Source organism: Macaca thibetana, chromosome 3, assembly GCF_024542745.1.
Source record: "Macaca thibetana thibetana isolate TM-01 chromosome 3, ASM2454274v1, whole genome shotgun sequence".
Lineage (NCBI taxonomy): Eukaryota > Metazoa > Chordata > Mammalia > Primates > Cercopithecidae > Macaca > Macaca thibetana.
The window spans coordinates 147325910-147343893 of NC_065580.1; the positions used below are offsets into that span (position 1 = coordinate 147325910).

The following is a 17984-nucleotide window of genomic DNA, read 5'->3' on the forward strand; positions in this document are numbered from 1 at the left end:
CACGACCAACAGGCGCCAAGCCCAGGATGACGGAGATGTTGGAATTATCGAGGGAGACTTTAAAGACGCTCCAAGAAGTAAGTGATTGGAAAACACAGACTTAACGTGTCACAGTATCTCAGAGATGATGCCGTACCACTAAGCTCGGTGCAGAAAGTACACCACCGCGTGAGTCCCTCTCGCGGCAGGGTGGCGGGCATCACACCTACACACGCTGGAACCCAGCAGACATGTGTGCACATGGATTCCTTCCCATCCTTTACGATAAAACGTCATCACGCTTGGAGTGTCTGAAAGCCTCTTGTCTACACGGAGGGGAAAGGAGAGATTTTCTGAGTGACTGCAGATCGCTTATCAGAAACCACAGAGGCCAGCAGACAGGGAAACTGTTGATTTTTACAGTGCTGGGAGACGAGAACCATTCTCCCAGAACCCCGTATCCAGCAATGATATCCTTCAGTAATGAGGTGGGGTGAGGACACTGCTGGGCAAGTGAACGCTAAGAGAACCTACTCTAAGGAAGTCCTGAAGGAAGTCCTGCCAATCCGGAAATGATCCCAGGGGAACCTGAGAACGTCAGGAAAGAAGGAAGAGCATATTTTTAATCCAGGCAAAACCATACACTACTTTTTGCCTCTTATGTTTTTTAAAATAGGCATGACAGTTAAGAGCAAGAATTGTAATATTTCTTGGTGGGGTTTTCAACATTTACAGAGTAAATACATGTGACTACTACAACATAAAGGGAGGCAGTGAGAAGCCTACATCGTGGTGAGATCCTGGCGTTTCCACCTGAAGTGATAAAATATTAATTATAAGTGCACTGTGAAATGTTAAGCTTGCACATTGCAATCCACAGAAAAATCACTTTAAAAGTATACAAATAGATATAATAAAGACATAGACACATCAAAATGGACTACTAAAAAAGGCCAAATAATCTGAAATAGGTAGGAAAGAGAAAATGGGAATTAAAAAAGGGAGGACAAACAGAAAACTATCATGAAATGGACCTAAATCCAAATGCCTAAAAAATTACATTAACTATAAATGGCCAAAATACATCTATTAATCAGCAGAATACACATACCTATCAGGTGCACATGGAAAGTTTTAAGGTTGCTATCAAATTATCAGCTACCAAATAAACTTTAAATTAGAAAGAAAGTGAATCGGAGAAAATAGGTTCCCTCAACATAATGAAATTAAATCAGGAACAGAAATTACCCAGAAAATCAGGGAAAGACACTTTGAAATTAAAAAGCATCCTTCTAAATATGTACAGATCACAGCAGGCATCTGGGTCTATCTGCGGCATCATTACGGAATACCTGAGACTAATTTACAACGACCTGAAGTTTACAGGCTCACAGTTCTCGTGGCTGGCAAGTCCGAGATCAAGGAACCAGCTTCTGGCAAAGGCATTCCTGAGGCGTCATCACATGGTACAAGGCAGAAGGGCAGATACAGAGTCAACTAACGGAAGCCCCTTTTATAATGGCACGAATCCATTCACGAAGGTGGAGCCCACGTGACCTAAGTGCCTTCCGTGAGGCCCCACCTCCCAACACCATCAGGCCGGGATGAAGTTTCCCACACGTGGACTTTGGAGGCCATGTTCCAACTGGGGTACATCTTAATGGAAATTTGAAAATATTTTGAACTGAGCATACATAAATATACAACATATCAAAATGTGTGGAAGGCAGCTAATGCAGCACTCAGATGACAATTTCTAACATGAAACGCTTACAGTAGAAAACAGAGAAGATCTCAAGTATGCAATCTCATCTTCCACTTGAAGAAGCTAGAAAAAAAAGGAGAGCAAATTAAAACTAAAGCAGGCAGAAGGAAGGAAATACAAAACAAAAATCAATAAAATCGAAAAGAGAACAACAGCAAAATATCAATGAAACCAAAAGCTAGGTCTCTAAAGAGATCGGTGAAATTTATAAATCTCCAGCAAGGCTAACAGACAAAAAACAAACAAACAAACAAAAACAAACCACCTAAACTACCAGTATCAGGAAGGAAGGAGTGGGGACTGCTACGAACCCAGCAGGCACGATAAATTCAGGGAGGCGAGAGCACAGATAATTCACTGCTCATACATTTGACCACTTAGAAATAATGCACCAGGTCCTCACAACAAAAAACCCCCAAAACCTATAGTCTACCAAAATTCAGCTGAGATGAGAGAACTCACTACTCCGGTAACGATTCCAACCTGCCACAGCCACAATCCCTAGGCCCAGATGGTTCCACCTGCAAGTTCTACAAAACATTTACAGAAAAAGTAACACCAATTCCACATCATCTCCTCCAGGACATAAAAGGGGGACACTTTCCCATTCACTTCACTCCTTACATCTGTACCACAACCAAACAAGGGCAGTACAGGAAAGAGACTGACAAATATGAACGCAGACGCGAAGACTACTGACGATGTCAGCAAGATGTAAAAATACAATGCCATAACCGAGGGGGGCTTATTTGAGGAATGCAGAGTTGGTTCGACGTTGGAAACTTCCCCAAAAAATCACGATGACACACTGTCAACTGCACTAACGGTCTAAGGGAGAAAAAACATATGATCCCATCAATTGATGCAGGAAAAGCATCTGACAGACGCCAACATCCTACATGATAAACACTCTCGGCAAACTGAGAATAGAAAGAGCGTTTTCAGCTTGATAAGGAAAAACCACAAATAAACTGCAATTAGTAGCACGCTTCATGGAGGAGGACGGACTGCTCTCCCCCCGAGGTGAGGAGAAACGCCAGGATGTCTGTTCCCCCATCTCCTCCTCAGCACCGTCCTAAGGTCCTAGACGGCGCAATACTGCAAGAAAATGAAATAGAAGACAAATGAGATCTTAACAAAACAAGCAGAACTGTCCCTATTCACAGATGCTATGGCTGCAAAGGATTAGAAAACAAAAACAAAACAGCAACTAACCCAGATCTAAGAAGTGAGTTTAGCAAGGTCATGGGTTGTGAAGCTGGCACAAACATCCGTCATACTTCTACACACACGCATGGAACAAGTGGAACAATAAAACAAAAAGGGAACCATAAAACAAGCCTGCAAACAATGGCATAGCTCCAAACACTAACAATAAAACCAACAAAACCATGTGTATTTCTAACAAAAAGGGGGTGGGTGGGTATGGTGAAAATCACAAAACGCGGATGAAAGAAAATCAAGAAGAATGTAAATAAATGGAGGGACACACCGTGTTCATGTACGGAGACTCACTGCAACCACGATGCAGATGCTCCCCAGACTGACTGGCGGATTTAGTAATTCCTACAAAAATCCGAGCAGGCGGTTTGTAGGTAAAGACAAGCTGAATCTAAATCTTGTGCATAAAGAGGGGGATTGCGCTGCTGATTTCAAGACTTACTAGGAAGCTACAGTAATCAATACAGTGGGGTGTTATTAACAGTAAAGGGACAGACGCTTAGATCAAGGGAACAGAAGAGAAGGTATAGAAACAGACCCCCATGACGCATGGCCAACTGGTTGTGGACAAAGGTGCAGACATAATTCGACGGTGGCGGGACAGTCAGTTCAATAATAATGGCACAATTGGACATCCACATGAAAACAAAAAAGAAAGTACCTTGACCTCAAGCTCATACCATGGGCAAAAACTAACTCAAAGTGGGTCGCAGATTTAAATGTGAACTTAAAACCTTTTAGTAGAAAACATGAAAAAATATTTTTGGCCTGGAGTTATGCAGAGTTCCTGGATCTGACCCCTATAAAAGAAACATTGATCATTAGTATGTACCCAAATGAAAAGCATTTGCTGTGAGGAACACACTGTCAGAAAATGAAAAGACTGGTCATGGGCGGTGAGAAGGTATTTATCAGTTGTGTATTAGACTTGGATTCACCTCAAACTCAATACTAACAATCCAACTAAAACATGGGCAGCACCAAGCAGCACATGGGGGCAGCGACTTCTCCAGGCAGTGGAGAGCCACCAGCTCGTGCCTGAGTCCTTGGCCACCATCACATCACTTCTCTGTCTCCAGTGCGACAGGCGGAGTCTGTGACAGAACACCTGCCATGCCTGATGCTGCTCCCCACAACCTGCCGGTCCCTAGAGGAGCCCATGATGGAACACCCCGGTCCCTAGGGGAGCTCACGATGGAACACCCTGGTCCCTAGGGGAGCCCACGACAGAACACCTGCCACGCCTGATGCTGCTCCCCACAACCCGCCGGTCCCTAGAGGAGCCCAGGATGGAACTCCAGCCATGCCTGATGCTGCTCCCCACGACCCGCCGGTCCCTACATGGCAGGACCCAGCCAGAGGATCTCGGCTTGGCACAGGACTGGGCTACACAGGCATGGTCCTGCACCTCAGACGCCAGCCCTTCTTCTCCAACTCCCACTAATCGCCAAACAGGGTTGAAGCCCCTGCACCCCCATCCCATTTGAACCGCTTGGCTGTCGGCATCGCACGGTGTTTGTACTGAGCAAACAGAGGCGTGGGCAGGTGGTGGCCCTGCCCAGGGAGCACGGGGTGGGGGCGTGACGTAAACACAGGCCTGCGCCACGTGACAGCTGGGCACTGATTTCTGGCCACGGGAGGGCACAGCTGGCTCGGCACTGCCAGGCCAATGGGCAGCTCCCCACAGTGCCTGTCCTGGTGGTCCATGGAGCGGCCATTAGGGCACCTTACCGAGGCCACCTCTGGGGTCAGCGCCAGCCAAGCAGGACCAGTGTGAGTCCTGAGACTGCAGAGGACACGCGCCGATACAGAGAGAAGCAGTGCACAGGAGGCCACCTCTGGGGTCAGCGCCAGCCAAGCAGGACCAGTGTGAGTCCTGAGACTGCAGAGGACACGCGCCGATACACAGAGAAGCAGAGCACAGGACGAAACAGAAAGGCAGAGTCACTGCTCCCGTCCTCAGCCCAGGCAGGGACACCAAACCAGGCCTCACCCCGAGGGTACCCTCCTCCCTGGGGCAGAGCAGGTGGGCTCCAGGCGGAAGAACTCGGTGGCCAACCATCTTCCCCTCCCGGGCCTCCCCTCTCTTCTTCTACCTCCTCCCTTCTCCTCCCTGGTATCTCTTCTCCCTCTTCCTCGCTCCTCCATTCTCCCCGTCCCTCCCCTGCCTCCTGCCTCCCCAGAGACACCTCTAGGATCAGCTGTGCCCACACAGGCAGTGACAAATTTGATCACCTTCAACGTGCTGCTCTGATAAGATTAGATTATTTTAATATTAATGCGTTATCTAATTAAGCTGCAATTAACAATCTTCCTGGCCCAGCCTGGACGCGGCAGCGGGGCTGAGTGAGGAGCCAGAGCCAGCACGGGAGGCCGGAGTTTGGGGCTCCTATCAGTCAAGGGCCTGTGCCGATGGCAAGAGTTGTTTAGTGACTGCCTTGTCAGAAAAACCAGGAAAACCACAAGGGTTTTCCTGCCTGCCCTTCTGAGCAGTGACTCAGATCCCCGAGGGCAGGGGCCTCTGTGTGTGTTTCTGTGTCCTCTCTGGCCAGAGGTCTGAGGCCCACACCAGAGACAGCCCTTGGGGAAGCCGTGGCAAACATGAAAGGGAGCTCTTGACCCTGCAGCCTCACTGCCATGTCCGCTCACCCCATCCCCCCACCATGTCCCCTTGTCCTGTTCCCCCCACCACGCCCGCTCGCCCCGCCTGACTGCTACTGCTACATTCCCTCGTCTACCCCACCGCCACACCCCCTCGCCCTGTCCCCCTGCCACGTCCCCTCGCCCCATCCCCCCGCCATGTCCGCTCACCCCATCCCACCACCACATCCCCTCACCCTGTCCCCCCCGCCACATCCCCCCACCAAGTCTGCTCGCCCCACCTCACTGCTGCGTCCCCTTGTCTACCCCACTGTCACGCGCCTCCTTGCCTCGTCCCACCGTCACGTCCCCTCACCTTGTTTCCTGGGGGCCCTGATTCCCCAGAGCAGGAAGAGACATCTGCCGAACCCTGAGATGCCGGGTGATCAGGGTGTGAGGGGACTCCCCTGGGACTGGCTCCCTGGTGGGTCACTAGGCGCTGTCTTAGGCCACCCAGCTCTCCCTTAGCCAGTGAGAGGCCTGCCATCTGCAGACCAGTTGGCCTGAAGCCCTCACAACTTACCCCGGTCTCTCCTGACCCAGGAGACCCACCCCTATCCCATGCTCAGGGCCAGCCAGGCAGGGGAGGAGCATCCGTCTCTGTCTCAGGATCAGACCTGCCATCCCACCCCTTGCACGGACTGTGCAGGCAGCCCACCCACGGTCACAGGAGCAAGGGTGCATCGTGGGGCCCATGTCAAGGGTTTGCTGACACTGTGGGAACACCCCCAACTCCTCACCTCACCCATGGTCACAGGAGCGAGGGCACGTCGTAGAGCCCATATCAAGGGTCTGCTGATGCTGCAGGAACACCCCCAACTCCTCACCCACCCATGGTCACAGGAGCGAAGGTGCATCGTGGGGTCCATGTCAAGGGTCTGTGGATGCAGCGGGAACACCCCCAACTCCTCACCCCACCCACGGTCACAGGAGCGAGGGCGCGCCATGGGGTCCATGTCAAGTCAAGGGTCTGCTGATGCTGCGGGTACACCCTGCTCCTCATCTGGAGAACGGGGAGGGGACGGCCCTCTCTGGCAGCAAGTGGTGTGACCTGGACTTTTCTCTTTTTAATTTTAGATTTACACGCACATGAGTTAAGAGCCCAGGAATTCTGTGGGGTGTATCAGGAAACAGCGGTCTCCACACTTCTCGTTTCCTTCCATTCTCTCCAGAGACCACCGTGTTCACCTCTCAGCCAATCATGTCGGTATTAACTACATTTCTCTGGAACACACGTTCTGTGGCTCCTTCCGGACTTAAGAACTCGGGCGTCCTGCTGACTTCCCAAGAGACAGTGAGGCTTCAGCTTGCCCTCCCTCCTGCCCTGCAGCACGTGTCTCCCTCCTCCATGTCCCCCTCCTCCATGTCCCCCCCCCTTTTTTTTTTTTTTTTTTGAGACAGTCTTGCTCTGTCGCCCAGGCTGGAGTGCAGTGGCACGATCTTGGCTCACTGCAAGCTCCGCCTCCCGGGTTTACGCCATTCTCCTGCCTCAGCCTCCTGAGTAGCTGGGACTGCAGGCGTCCGCCACCACGCCCGGCTAATTTTTTTTGTATTTTTAATAGAGACGGAGTTTCACCGTGTTAGCCAGGATGGTCTCGATCTCCTGACCTCATGATCTGCCCGCCTCAGCCTCCCAAAGTGCTGGGATTATAGGCGTGAGCCACTGCACCCGGCCCCTGTCCCCTTTCTTAATATGAGGCTTAGGGCTGTAAGATATGAGATCAGGTCTCAGCTCCCTTACGACTGTGTGAAGCTGCTCAGGGTCAGCTCGGAGCACACGGACACTGCTGCTTCTCGCGCAACTCTGCTGCCCCCGGAGCCAGCGATCACCCTGCTTCCCACGCGCTCAGCTTTCTAGGCGCTCGTCGGTCGTCCCTCTTTGCCGGCTGTCTACGCAGGTGCTTCCCAGTCTTTTTGTGGGGTGGCAAACCTAAACCTGAGAAATGTCTGTGGCATGCAGGGAAGAAGGCTGCCAAAGAGCGACACAGGGACCCAGGCACCAACGTCCATGGAAGCCCATGCCTGGCACACACGTGTGGAAAGCTCCGGTCCACATCGCGACACCCAATGCACCAGGTTCTTTCCCGGAACCTCTGGTGGGTTCTAGCCCTCGCTGGAGGCTCCCCAGCCCTGGGGGCTTCCTTCTCTGCTCTATATCCCAGAACTTCTGGCCCGTTCCAGCCCCTGCCGGCTGCTCCCCAGGCCTGAGGGCTTCCTCCTCTGCTCCCACGGCGGAAGCCCCTGTGGTCTGCTCTGCTTGCCATAGCCACGCTCTTTCCTGGTTTACTCCCTCATCCCTCAGGAGCACATCCTCTGCCAGCTTACTGAGACAGCGTGTGGAGCAGTCAAGTTTTTAAGACCTTGAATCCTGCAGATGCATGTACTTCTTCCTTCAGACCTGATGGGGGCTGGGGGGCTACAAGATCCTGAGATCCAGGTCACTGTGCTGGAAACTCGGAGGTGCTGCTCCTTGGAAGTGCTAGATGACTGATCCTGGATCCTTCGACAAGCGACCTCCGTGTTTCTTCTCTGAAGTTCTCAGGGTCTTCCTTTCGTCCTGTGTCCTGAGTCTTCACGTTGCCATACACTGTGTGGGTCTATCTCCGTCCACAGACAGCCCGGTCTGAGCCTCTCCCGGGAGGCAGGGAGCTGTGTTCTTCCTTCAGGGAGACGGCGTTGAGGCACTTCCGTATCATCTGCTGTTTTTCCCTGTTCCCTCCTTCCGCGCTCCTGTTGTTCAGATGGTGGGCTGTGCCTCTAATGTTCTTACCTTTCTTCTCCTATTTTCCATCTCATTGTCTTTGCTTTCAGACAGACTTTCTCAATGTTATCCTACAAATCTTCTACTTAGACTTCCAGTCACCGTTCCCTATTTTTACCTTCCCACTATTCACTGCTTTCTCTTGGCGTGTGTTAAGCTGCCCTGTCGTTTGGTTGCCAAAGCCCCACCTTCTCTCTGAGGAGATCCAGGAGACAGTGGTTGGAGGTTTCCTTAGCTGGGACAGTGGGTTCCCTCCCCGCGGACGCTGTGCTTCTCTGCAGTTCGCTTTGCTCTGTTTCCCCCGCTCATTTCCTGTCCTTTCCTTTGGGCCGTCTGACAATCCCTGGGTATCCGCTCCTCACGAGGGGAGGGCACTAGGGGCCCAGGGATGCTCCAGGGAGGAGTGTGCAGCCACCTGCCATGGTTTTGCCCAGGGAGCGATCCATGGGCGCCGTTGAGCTGGGGAACTGCCAATGCCAGGTCTTTCTGGGCCACTTAGATCCACAGGGAGGTCTTTCCACCATGGCCTACAGGGTCACACCTGCTGCCCACGTTCTGCAGGGCACGTGGCAGGGGCGTGTGGTCCGGGCTCAGTTCAGGCCTGTTGTCCTGACTCGGGCCTGTCCTGGGACCTCGCCTGCCTTCTCCAGAGCAGCAATCCACAAACTCACTGAACATCTGCGTGGTCTGCAGGGCTGCCTAGCACAGACTGCCGGCCACCCCCAGGCCTCTGGTTGAGCAAACATGCGGTATTTGGTTTTCTGTCCTTGTGATAGTTTGCTCAGAATTACGGTTTCCAGCTTCATCCATGTCCCTACAAAGGACATGAACTCATCCTTTTTTATGGCTGCATAGTATTCCACAGTGTGTATGTGCCACATTTTCTTAATCCAGTCTGTCACTGATGGAGATTTGGGTTGACTCCAAGTCTTTGCTATTGTGAATAGTGCCGCAATAGACATACATGTGCATGTGTCTTTATAGCAGCATGATTTATAATCCTTTGGGTATACACCTAGTAATGGGATGGCTGGGTCAAATGATATTTCTACTTCTAGATCCTTCAGGAATTGCCACACTGTCTTCCACAATGGTTGAACTTGTTTACAGTCCCACCAACAGTGGAAAAGTGTTCCTATTTCTCCACACCCTCTCCAGCACCTGTTGATTCCTGACTTTTTAATGATTGCCATTTTAACTGGTGTGAGACGGTATCTCATTGTGGTTTTGATTTGCATTTCTGTTGGCCAGTGATGATGAGCATTTTTTCATGTGTCTGTTTGCTGCATAAACGTCTTCTGTTGAGAAGTGTCTGTTTATATCCTTCGCCCACTTTTTGATGGGGTTGATTTTTTTCTGGTAAATTTGTTGAAGTTCTTTGTAGATTCTGGATATTAACCCTTTTTCAGATGGGTAGATTGAAAAAATTTTCTCCCATTCTGTAGGCTGCCTGTTCACTCTGATGACAGTTTCTTTTGCTGTGCAGAAGCTCTTTATAATTAGATCTCACTTCTTGATTTTGGCTTTTGTTGCTGCCGCTTTTGGACATGAAGTCCTTGCCCATGTCTATGTCCTAAATGATATTGCCTAGGTTTTCTTCTAGGGTTTTTATGGTTTTAGGTCTGACATTTAAGTCTTTAATCCTTCTTGAATTAATTTTTATATAAGGTGTAAGGAAGGGATCCAGTTTCAGCTTTCTACATATGGCTAGCCAGTTTTCCCAGCACCAATTATTAAATAGGAAATCCTTTCCCCATTTCTTGTTTTTGTCAGGTTTGTCAAAGATCAGATCGTTGTAGATGTGTGGTATTATTTCTGAGAGTTCTGTTCTGTTCCATTGGTCTATATCTCTGTTTTGGTACCAGTACCATGCTGTTTTGGTTACTGTATCCTTGTAGTATAGTTTGGAGTTAGGTAGCATGAGGCCTCCAGCTTTGTTCTTTTGGCTTAGGAATGCCTTGGCAACGTGGGCTCTTTTTTGGTTCCATATGAACTTTGAAGTAGTTTTTTCCAATTCTGTGAAGAAAGTCATTGGTAGGTTGATGGGAATGGCATTGAACTGATAAATTACCTTGGGCAGTATGGCCATTTTCACGATATTGATTCTTCCTATCCATGAGCATGGAATGCTCTTCCATTTGTTTGTGTCCTCTTTTATTTCGTTGAGCAGTGGTTTGTAGTTCTCCTTGAAGAGGTCCTTCACATTCCTTGTAAGTTGGATTCCTAGGTATTTTACTCTCTTTGAAGCAATTGTGAATGGGAGTTCACTCATGATTTGGCTCTCTGTGTGTTATTGGTGTATAGGAATGGTTGTGATTTTTGCACACTGATTTTGTATCCTGAGACTTTGCTGAAGTTGCTTATCAGCTTAAGGTGATTTTGGGCTGAGATAATGGGGTTTTCTAAACATACAATCATGTCATCTGCAAACAGGGACAATTTGACTTCCTCTTTTCCTAACTGAATACCCTTGATTTCTTTCTCCTGCCTGATTGCCCTGGCCAGAACTTCCAACACTATGCTGAATAGGAGTGGTGAGAAAGAGCATCCCTGTCTTGTGCCAGTTTTCAAAGGGAATGCTTCCAGTTCTTGCCCATTCAGTATGATATTGGCTGTGGGTCTGTCATAAAGAGCTCTTATTATTTTGAGATACATCCCATCAATACCTAACTTATTGAAAGTTTTTAGCATGAAGGGCTGTTGAATTTTGGAAGAAGGCTTTTTCTGCATCTATTCAGATGATCATGTGGTTTTTGTCTTCGGTTGTCTATATGATGGATTACATTTATTGATTTGCGTATGTTGAACCAGCCTTGCATCCCAGGGATGAAGCCCACTCGATCATGGTGCACAAGTTTTGGATGTGCTGCTGGATTCGGTTTGCCAGTATTTTACAGAGGATTTTTGCATCAATGTTCATCAAGGACATTGGTCTAAAATTCTCTTTTTTTGTTGTGTCTCTGCCAGGCTTTGGTATCAGGATGATGCTGGCCTCATAAAATGAGTTAGGGAGGATTCCCTCTTTTTCTATTGATTGGAATAGTTTCAGAAGGAATGGTACCAGCACTTCCTTGTACTTCTGGTAGAATTCGGCTGTGAATCCATCTAGTCTCGGACTTTTTTTGGTTGGTAGGCTCTTAATTATTGCCTCAATTTCAGAGCCTGTTATTGGTCTATTCAATGATTCAACTTTTTCCTGGTTTAGTCTTGGGAGGGTGTGTGTGTCCACGAATTTATCCATTTCTTCTAGATTTTCTAGTTTATTTGCGTAGAGGGGTTTATAGAATTCTCTGATGGTAGTTTCTATCTCTGTGGGGTCAGTGGTGATAACTCTTTTATCATTTTTTATTGCATCTATTTGATTCTTCTCTCTTTTCTTCTTTATTCGTCTTGCTAGCAGTCTATCAATTTTGTTATCTTTTCAAAAAACCAGCTCCTGGATTCATTGATTTTTTGAAGTGTCTTTTCTGTCTCTATCTCCTTCAATTCTGCTCTGATCTTAGATATTTCTTGCCTTCTGCTAGCTTTTGAATGTGTTTGCTCTTGCTTCTCTAGTTCTTTTAATTGTGATGTTAGGGTGTCAATTTTAGATCTTTCCTGCTTTCTCTTGTGGGCATTTAGTGCTATAAATTTCCCTCTACACACTGCTTTAAATGTGTCCCAGAGATTGTGGTACGTTGTGTCTTTGTTTTCATTGGTTTCAAAGAACATCTTTATTTCTGCCTTCATTTCATTATGTACCCAGTAGTCATTCAGGAGCAGGTTGTTCAGTTTTCATGTAGTTGAGTGGTTTCGAGTGAGTTTCTTAATCCTGAGTTCTAGTTTGATCGCCCTGTGGTCTGAGAGACAGTTTGTTAAAATTTCTGTTCTTTTACATTTGCTGAGGAGTGCTTTACTTCCAACTATGTGGTCAATTTCAGAATAAGTGCGATGTGGTGCTGAGAAGAATGTATATTCTGTTCATTGGGGTGGAGAGTTCTATAGACGTCTATTAGGTTCGCTTGGTGCAGAGCTGAGTTCAAGTTCTGGATATCCTTGTTAATCTTCTGTCTTGTTGATCCATCTAATGCTGATAGTGGGGTGTTAAAATCTCCTATTACTATTGTTGTGGAGTTTAAGTCTCTTTGTAGGTCTCTAAGGAGTTGCTTTATGAATCCGGGTGCTCCTGTATTGGGTGCATATGTATTTAGGACAATTAGCTCTTCTTGTTGAATTGATCCCTTTACCATTATGTAATGGCCTTCTTTGTCTCTTCTGATCTTTGTTGGTTTAAAGTCTATTTTATCAGAGACTAGAATTGCAACCCCTGCTTTTTTTTTTTCTTGTCCATTTGCTTGGTAGATCTTCCTCCATCCCTTTATTTTGAGCCTATGTGTGTTTTTGCATGTGAGATGGGTCTCCTGAATACAGCAAACTGATGGGTCTTGACTCTTTATCCAATTTGCCAGTCTGTGTCTTTTAATTGGAGCATTTAGCCCATTTATGTTTAAGGTTAATAGTTAAGTGTGAATTTGATCCTGTCATTATGATGTTAGCTGGTTATTTTGCGCGTTAGTTGATGTGCTTTCTTCCTAGCATTGATGGTCTTTACAATTTGGTATGTTTTTGCAGTGGCTGGTACCAGTTGTTCCTTTCCATGTTTAGTGCTTCCTTCAGGAGCTCTTGTAAGGCAAGCCTGGTGGTGACAAAATCTCTCAGCATTTGCTTGTCTGTAAAGGATTTTATTTTTCCTTCACTTAGGAAGCTTAGTTTGGCTGGATATGAAATTCTGGGTTGAAAATTCTCTTCTTTAAGAATGTTGAATATCGGTCCCCACTCTCTTCTGGCTTGTAGAGCTTCTGCCAAGAGATCCGCTGTTAGTCTGATGGGCTTCCCTTTGTGGGTAACCGGACCCTTCTCTCTGGCTGCCCTTAATATTTTTTCCTTCATTTCAACTTTGCTGAATCTGACAATTATGTGTCTTGGAGTTGCTCTTCTTGAGGAGTATCTTTGTGGCGTTGTCTGTATTTCCTGAATTTGAATGTTGGCCTGCCTTGCTAGGTTGGGGAAGTTCTCCTGGAATAATATCCTGAAGAGTGTTTTCCAACTTGGTTCCATTCACCCTGTCACTTTCAGGTACACCAATCAGACGTAGATTTGGTCTTTTCACATAGTGCCATATTTCTTGGAGACTTAGTTTTCTTTTTACTCTTTTTTCTCTAGACTTCTCTTCTCACTTCATTTCTTTCATTTGATCTTCAATCACTGATACTGTTTCTTCCAGTTGATCGAATCAGCTACTGAAGCTTGGGCACGCATCACATAGTTCTCGTGTCATGGTTTTCAGCTGCATCAGGTCATTTAAGGTCTTCTCTATGCTGTTTATTCTAGTTAGCCATTCATCCAATCTTTTCTCAAGGTTTTTGGCTTCTTTGCAATGGGTTCAAACATCCTCCTTTAGCTCGGAGAAGTCTGTTATTACCGATCTTATGAAGCCTTCTTCTCTCAAGTCGTCAAAGTCATTCTCCATCCAGCTTTGTTCTGTTGCTGGCAAGGAGTTGCGTTCCTTTAGAGGAGAAGAGTCATTCTGATTTTTAGAATTTTCAGCTTTTTTCTCTGGTTTCTCCCCATCTTTGTGGTTTATCCACCTTTGGTCTTTGATAATGGTGATGTACAGATGGGGTTTTGGTGTGGATGTCCTTTCTGTTTGTTAGTTTTCCTTCTAACAGTCAGGACCCTCAGCTGCGGGTCTGTTAGAGTTTGCTGGAGGTCTGCTCCAGACCCTGTTTGCCCGGGTATCACCAGTGGAGGCTGCAGAACCGCAAAAACTGCAGAACAGCAAATGTTGCTGCCTGATCCTTCCTCCGGAAGCTTCGTCTCAGAAGGACAGCCGGACATATGAGGTGTCAGTCGGCCCCAACTGGGAGGTGCCTTCCAGTTAGGCTACTCAGGGGTCAGGGATCCACTTGAGGAGGCAGTCTGCTGTTCTCAGATCTCAAACTCTGTGCTGGGAGAACCACTACTCTTTTCAAAGCTCAGTTGGAAATGCAGAAATCAACGTCTTCTGCGTTGCTCACGCTGGGAGCTGTAGACTGGAGTTGTTCCTATTCGGCCATCTTGGAACCTCCCCCGAGAATCCACATTTCTAAGAGGCTCCCGGGGAGGCTGTGGCCAGCCTGGGGACTGCACTTTAAGGATCACTGCTCCAAGAATAAACTGCTGGCTTGTTTTGGAGTTTTCATCTTTCCTGGGGAGAGGCCAACTGCCCAGGGCACACAGACGGACAGATGATCCTGAGGACCTGTCTCATAATTCAGCATTCAAGTCTTCAGATCTACTGTATTTCAGTCAGCGGCATTCCTCCCCTAATGTCACTTGCAGTCAGTTCCTGGGCCGCATTGGAGTTTTGAGGTGTAATTCAGGCAGGTTCTCAGCTCCACCCGCCGTTGACTTAGATTCTGGTTCCCCGAGTCTACTCAGTCCTCTCACCGCTCACCCGCCCATTCCAGATTCCAAAAGTCTGCCTCTGTATCCTCTCCCTCTGTGGGATTAGACCTTACATGAAACAGAAGCCTCTACCATCACTGTGATTTTTGGGGGCACAGACACGAGTTGCATCAGTTACTGGGGCCCGGACACCTGATCCATCCTCACCATCAGCCACGGGGGCCCGGACGCCTGATGCATCCTCACCATCAGCCACTGGGGCCCGGACGCCTGATCCATCCTCACCATCAGCCACGGGGGCCCGGACGCCTGATGCATCCTCACCATCAGCCATGGAGGCCCGGACGCCTGATTCATCCTCACCATCAGCCACTGGGGCCTGGACGCCTGATCCATCCTCACCATCAGCTACGGGGGCCCGGACGCCTGATCCATCCTCACCATCAGCCACGGGGGCCCGGACACCTGATCCATCCTCACCATCAGCCACACCATCAGCCACGGGGGCCCGGACACCTGATCCATCCTCACCATCAGCCACGGGGGCCTGGACACCTGATCCATCCTCACCTCCTTGTGGTGCGATATGGCGTAGCCCCACCTATCCCAGGCCTCTGCTCATCCTCCCCTTCCTGCTTCCAGACCATGCTGGTCCTGACTCTCCACAGTCAGCTTGGACATGCCTCTCTACACCCCCTGCTCCCTATCAGCCAAGGCCCGGGACACCTGTCACAGCCAGATGCTGACCACCTGCGTGCCCGAGATGCACAGAGACCCAGACAACAGGTAAACGAACAGACAAGTGAACCTGAGACGCACACAGACCCAGACAATAGGGGAACCAACTGACGAGCGAACCCGAGACGCACAGAGACCCAGACGACAGGTAAGGAACAGACAAGCGAACCCGAGACGCACAGAGACCCAGACGACAGGTAAGGAACAGACGAGCGAACCAGAGACCCAGACAACAGGTAAGGAACAGACAAGCGAACCCGAGACACACAGAGACCCAGACGACAGGTAAGGAACAGACAAGCGAACCCGAGACGCACAGAGACCCAGATGACAGGTAAGGAACAGACGAGTGAACCCGAGAGGCCCAGAGACCCAGACGACAGGTAAGGAACAGATGAGCGAACCCCAGACGCACAGAGACCCAGACGACAGGGGAACGAACAGACGAGCGAACCCGAGACACACAGAGACCAAGATGACGGTAAGGAACAGACAAGCGAACCCGAGAGGCCAAGAGGCCCAGAGACCCAGACGACGGTAAGGAACAGACGAGCTAACCCGAGACTGAGCAGAGACCCAGATAACAGGGGAACGAACAGACGAGCGAACCCGAGAGGCCCAGGGACCCAGACGACAGGTAAGGAACAGACGAGCGAACCCAAGACTGAGCAGAGACCCAGACGACAGTTAAGGAACAGACGAGCGAACCCTAGAGGCCCAGGGACCCAGACGACAGGTAAGAAATAGACGAGCGAACCCGAGAGGCCCAGAGACCCAGACGACAGGTAAGGAACAGACGAGCGAACCCAAGAGGCCCAGGGACCCAGATGACAGGTGAACAAACAGAAGAGCGAATGGGCACACAGCCAAGGCACCGGCCTGTGACAGCAGGGAACGGATGGCCTCTTCCCAAATCCTCTCCCAGGGTGCAGTGCCACCAATAAACAAGGCTCCAAGTCTGCATGCTCAGCTCTAAAACTTGCCCATAACACCTGCAGAATGCAGCAGGGAGAGGGAGCCACGGCTGAACCAGAAGCGGGGCTGGTGACATGGGGGCTCAGGCCCTCACAGCCACAGTGGAGACCAGGAGCAGCCCTGGTGTGGGTGGGGAGCTGGAAAGGAGCCCCCGAATGCCATCAGCTCACCTCTCGATCTGGCAAGACAGGCCTCCCCTTCTGGCTGTTGTCCTCCATCCCCACCGTGCTACTCCAGGAGGGCGGACCACCCAAGAGCCAGCCACCAAGCCCCTACCTGCTGGCAGGGTGCGCCCAGACTCAGGGCAAGCTTGGCTTATGGGGTGGGGCATGAAGAGGGAGGGAAGCCCCCACCTAAGACCCTCCCCACAAAGGATCACAGAGGACAATCACTCCTGATACATCCGCCTCGGTGCTGGGCTGCAGGAAGGGGAAAAGCGACCGCCACACAACCTCTGCACCTGCAGGCTCACAGGGAATGCTCTCCCACAGTACAGGGTGCGATGGCAAGTAGGTGGGAAGAAACAGGAGAGGGTGTCATCGGATGAAAAGCACCACCTCACCACATCAGGGGATAGGCCGGCATGCCAAAGGCTGCGGGCCTGACTTAGACCTGGAGGGTGCGGGCAGGCCCCGCTGGCCCTCGTGGAGGCCCCACTCTTCCCTGAAGCGCCGCAGGCCTTCGCTGCAAAGGGCTCTCTGGACTCTGTGAGGCGCACTTAGGCTGGTGAGAGACGGACTTGTTTTTGGAGAGGATTAGATTTACTTGTGATTAATGGTGTGTGTATAAACTAACAAATGATACGAATTTGTTTAAGGGCCTAAGATTTCAGCCCCTTGTTTCTCCACTGCTGCCTGCAAACTTGGACAGCTCCACCTGTTTGCACAACCCTGCAGGTGCATGGGGACACGGGGCCGGGGTGCTCTGCTCCAGCAACCACCAGGCCTGGCTGCCCACAGGGGAAGACAGACCCTCTGGGGATGACAGGCAGGTGACAGCCAGAGGCTGCCCCAAGAGCGCGCAGATGGACCTACCCACAGAAGGTCAAAGATGGTGGGGGCTGGGGGTGGGGGGTGCCTACCTGCCACCTCCTTGGATGATGGCAGACTCGCGGCAGCAGCCTCAAGGTCGGTTGGGACGGTGCCACCTCTCTCCATGGCGCGCAGGAGCCCTCGCAGTCGCTCGCACTCTGCCTGCAGCTGGCTGTGGTCCTCACGCAGGCGCTGCCTGGCCACACTGGCGGGGTTCAGGCTCATGTGCAGCACTTTGGTCCTGCTCTGGTCATAGTCACCCTGCAGGAACACACACAGCACGGGTCACCATGGCCCAGGAAGATATGTGGCACGGGTCACACGCAGCACATGTCACCATGGCCCAGGCACACGTGCAGCACAGGTCACACACAGCACAGTGCTCGGTTATTTTGTCTTCTTGAGCCTGCCTGGCAGCCGTCTCTCCTTGAAGGAATGGCTTCTTCCC

The 17984-nt window shown here is 49.9% G+C and overlaps 3 protein-coding genes across 19 annotated transcripts in view; 1 reads left to right on the forward strand and 2 right to left on the reverse strand.

Moving 5' to 3' along the window:
* The window catches only part of NUDT1 (nudix hydrolase 1), a 1171653-nt gene that overhangs the window by 832680 nt on the left and 320989 nt on the right, over nucleotides 1-17984 (forward strand). The window lies entirely within an intron of this gene.
* The window catches only part of PSMG3 (proteasome assembly chaperone 3), a 585180-nt gene that overhangs the window by 375434 nt on the left and 191762 nt on the right, over nucleotides 1-17984 (reverse strand). The window lies entirely within an intron of this gene.
* Nucleotides 1-17984, reverse strand: part of MAD1L1 (mitotic arrest deficient 1 like 1) — a 423851-nt gene that overhangs the window by 108178 nt on the left and 297689 nt on the right. For all 13 annotated transcript variants that reach the window (XM_050784233.1, XM_050784234.1, XM_050784232.1 and 10 more), the window contains one exon: nucleotides 17587-17797. In XM_050784233.1, coding sequence (XP_050640190.1) covers nucleotides 17587-17797 — 211 coding nt within the window. The remainder of the gene's footprint in view (nucleotides 1-17586; nucleotides 17798-17984) is intronic.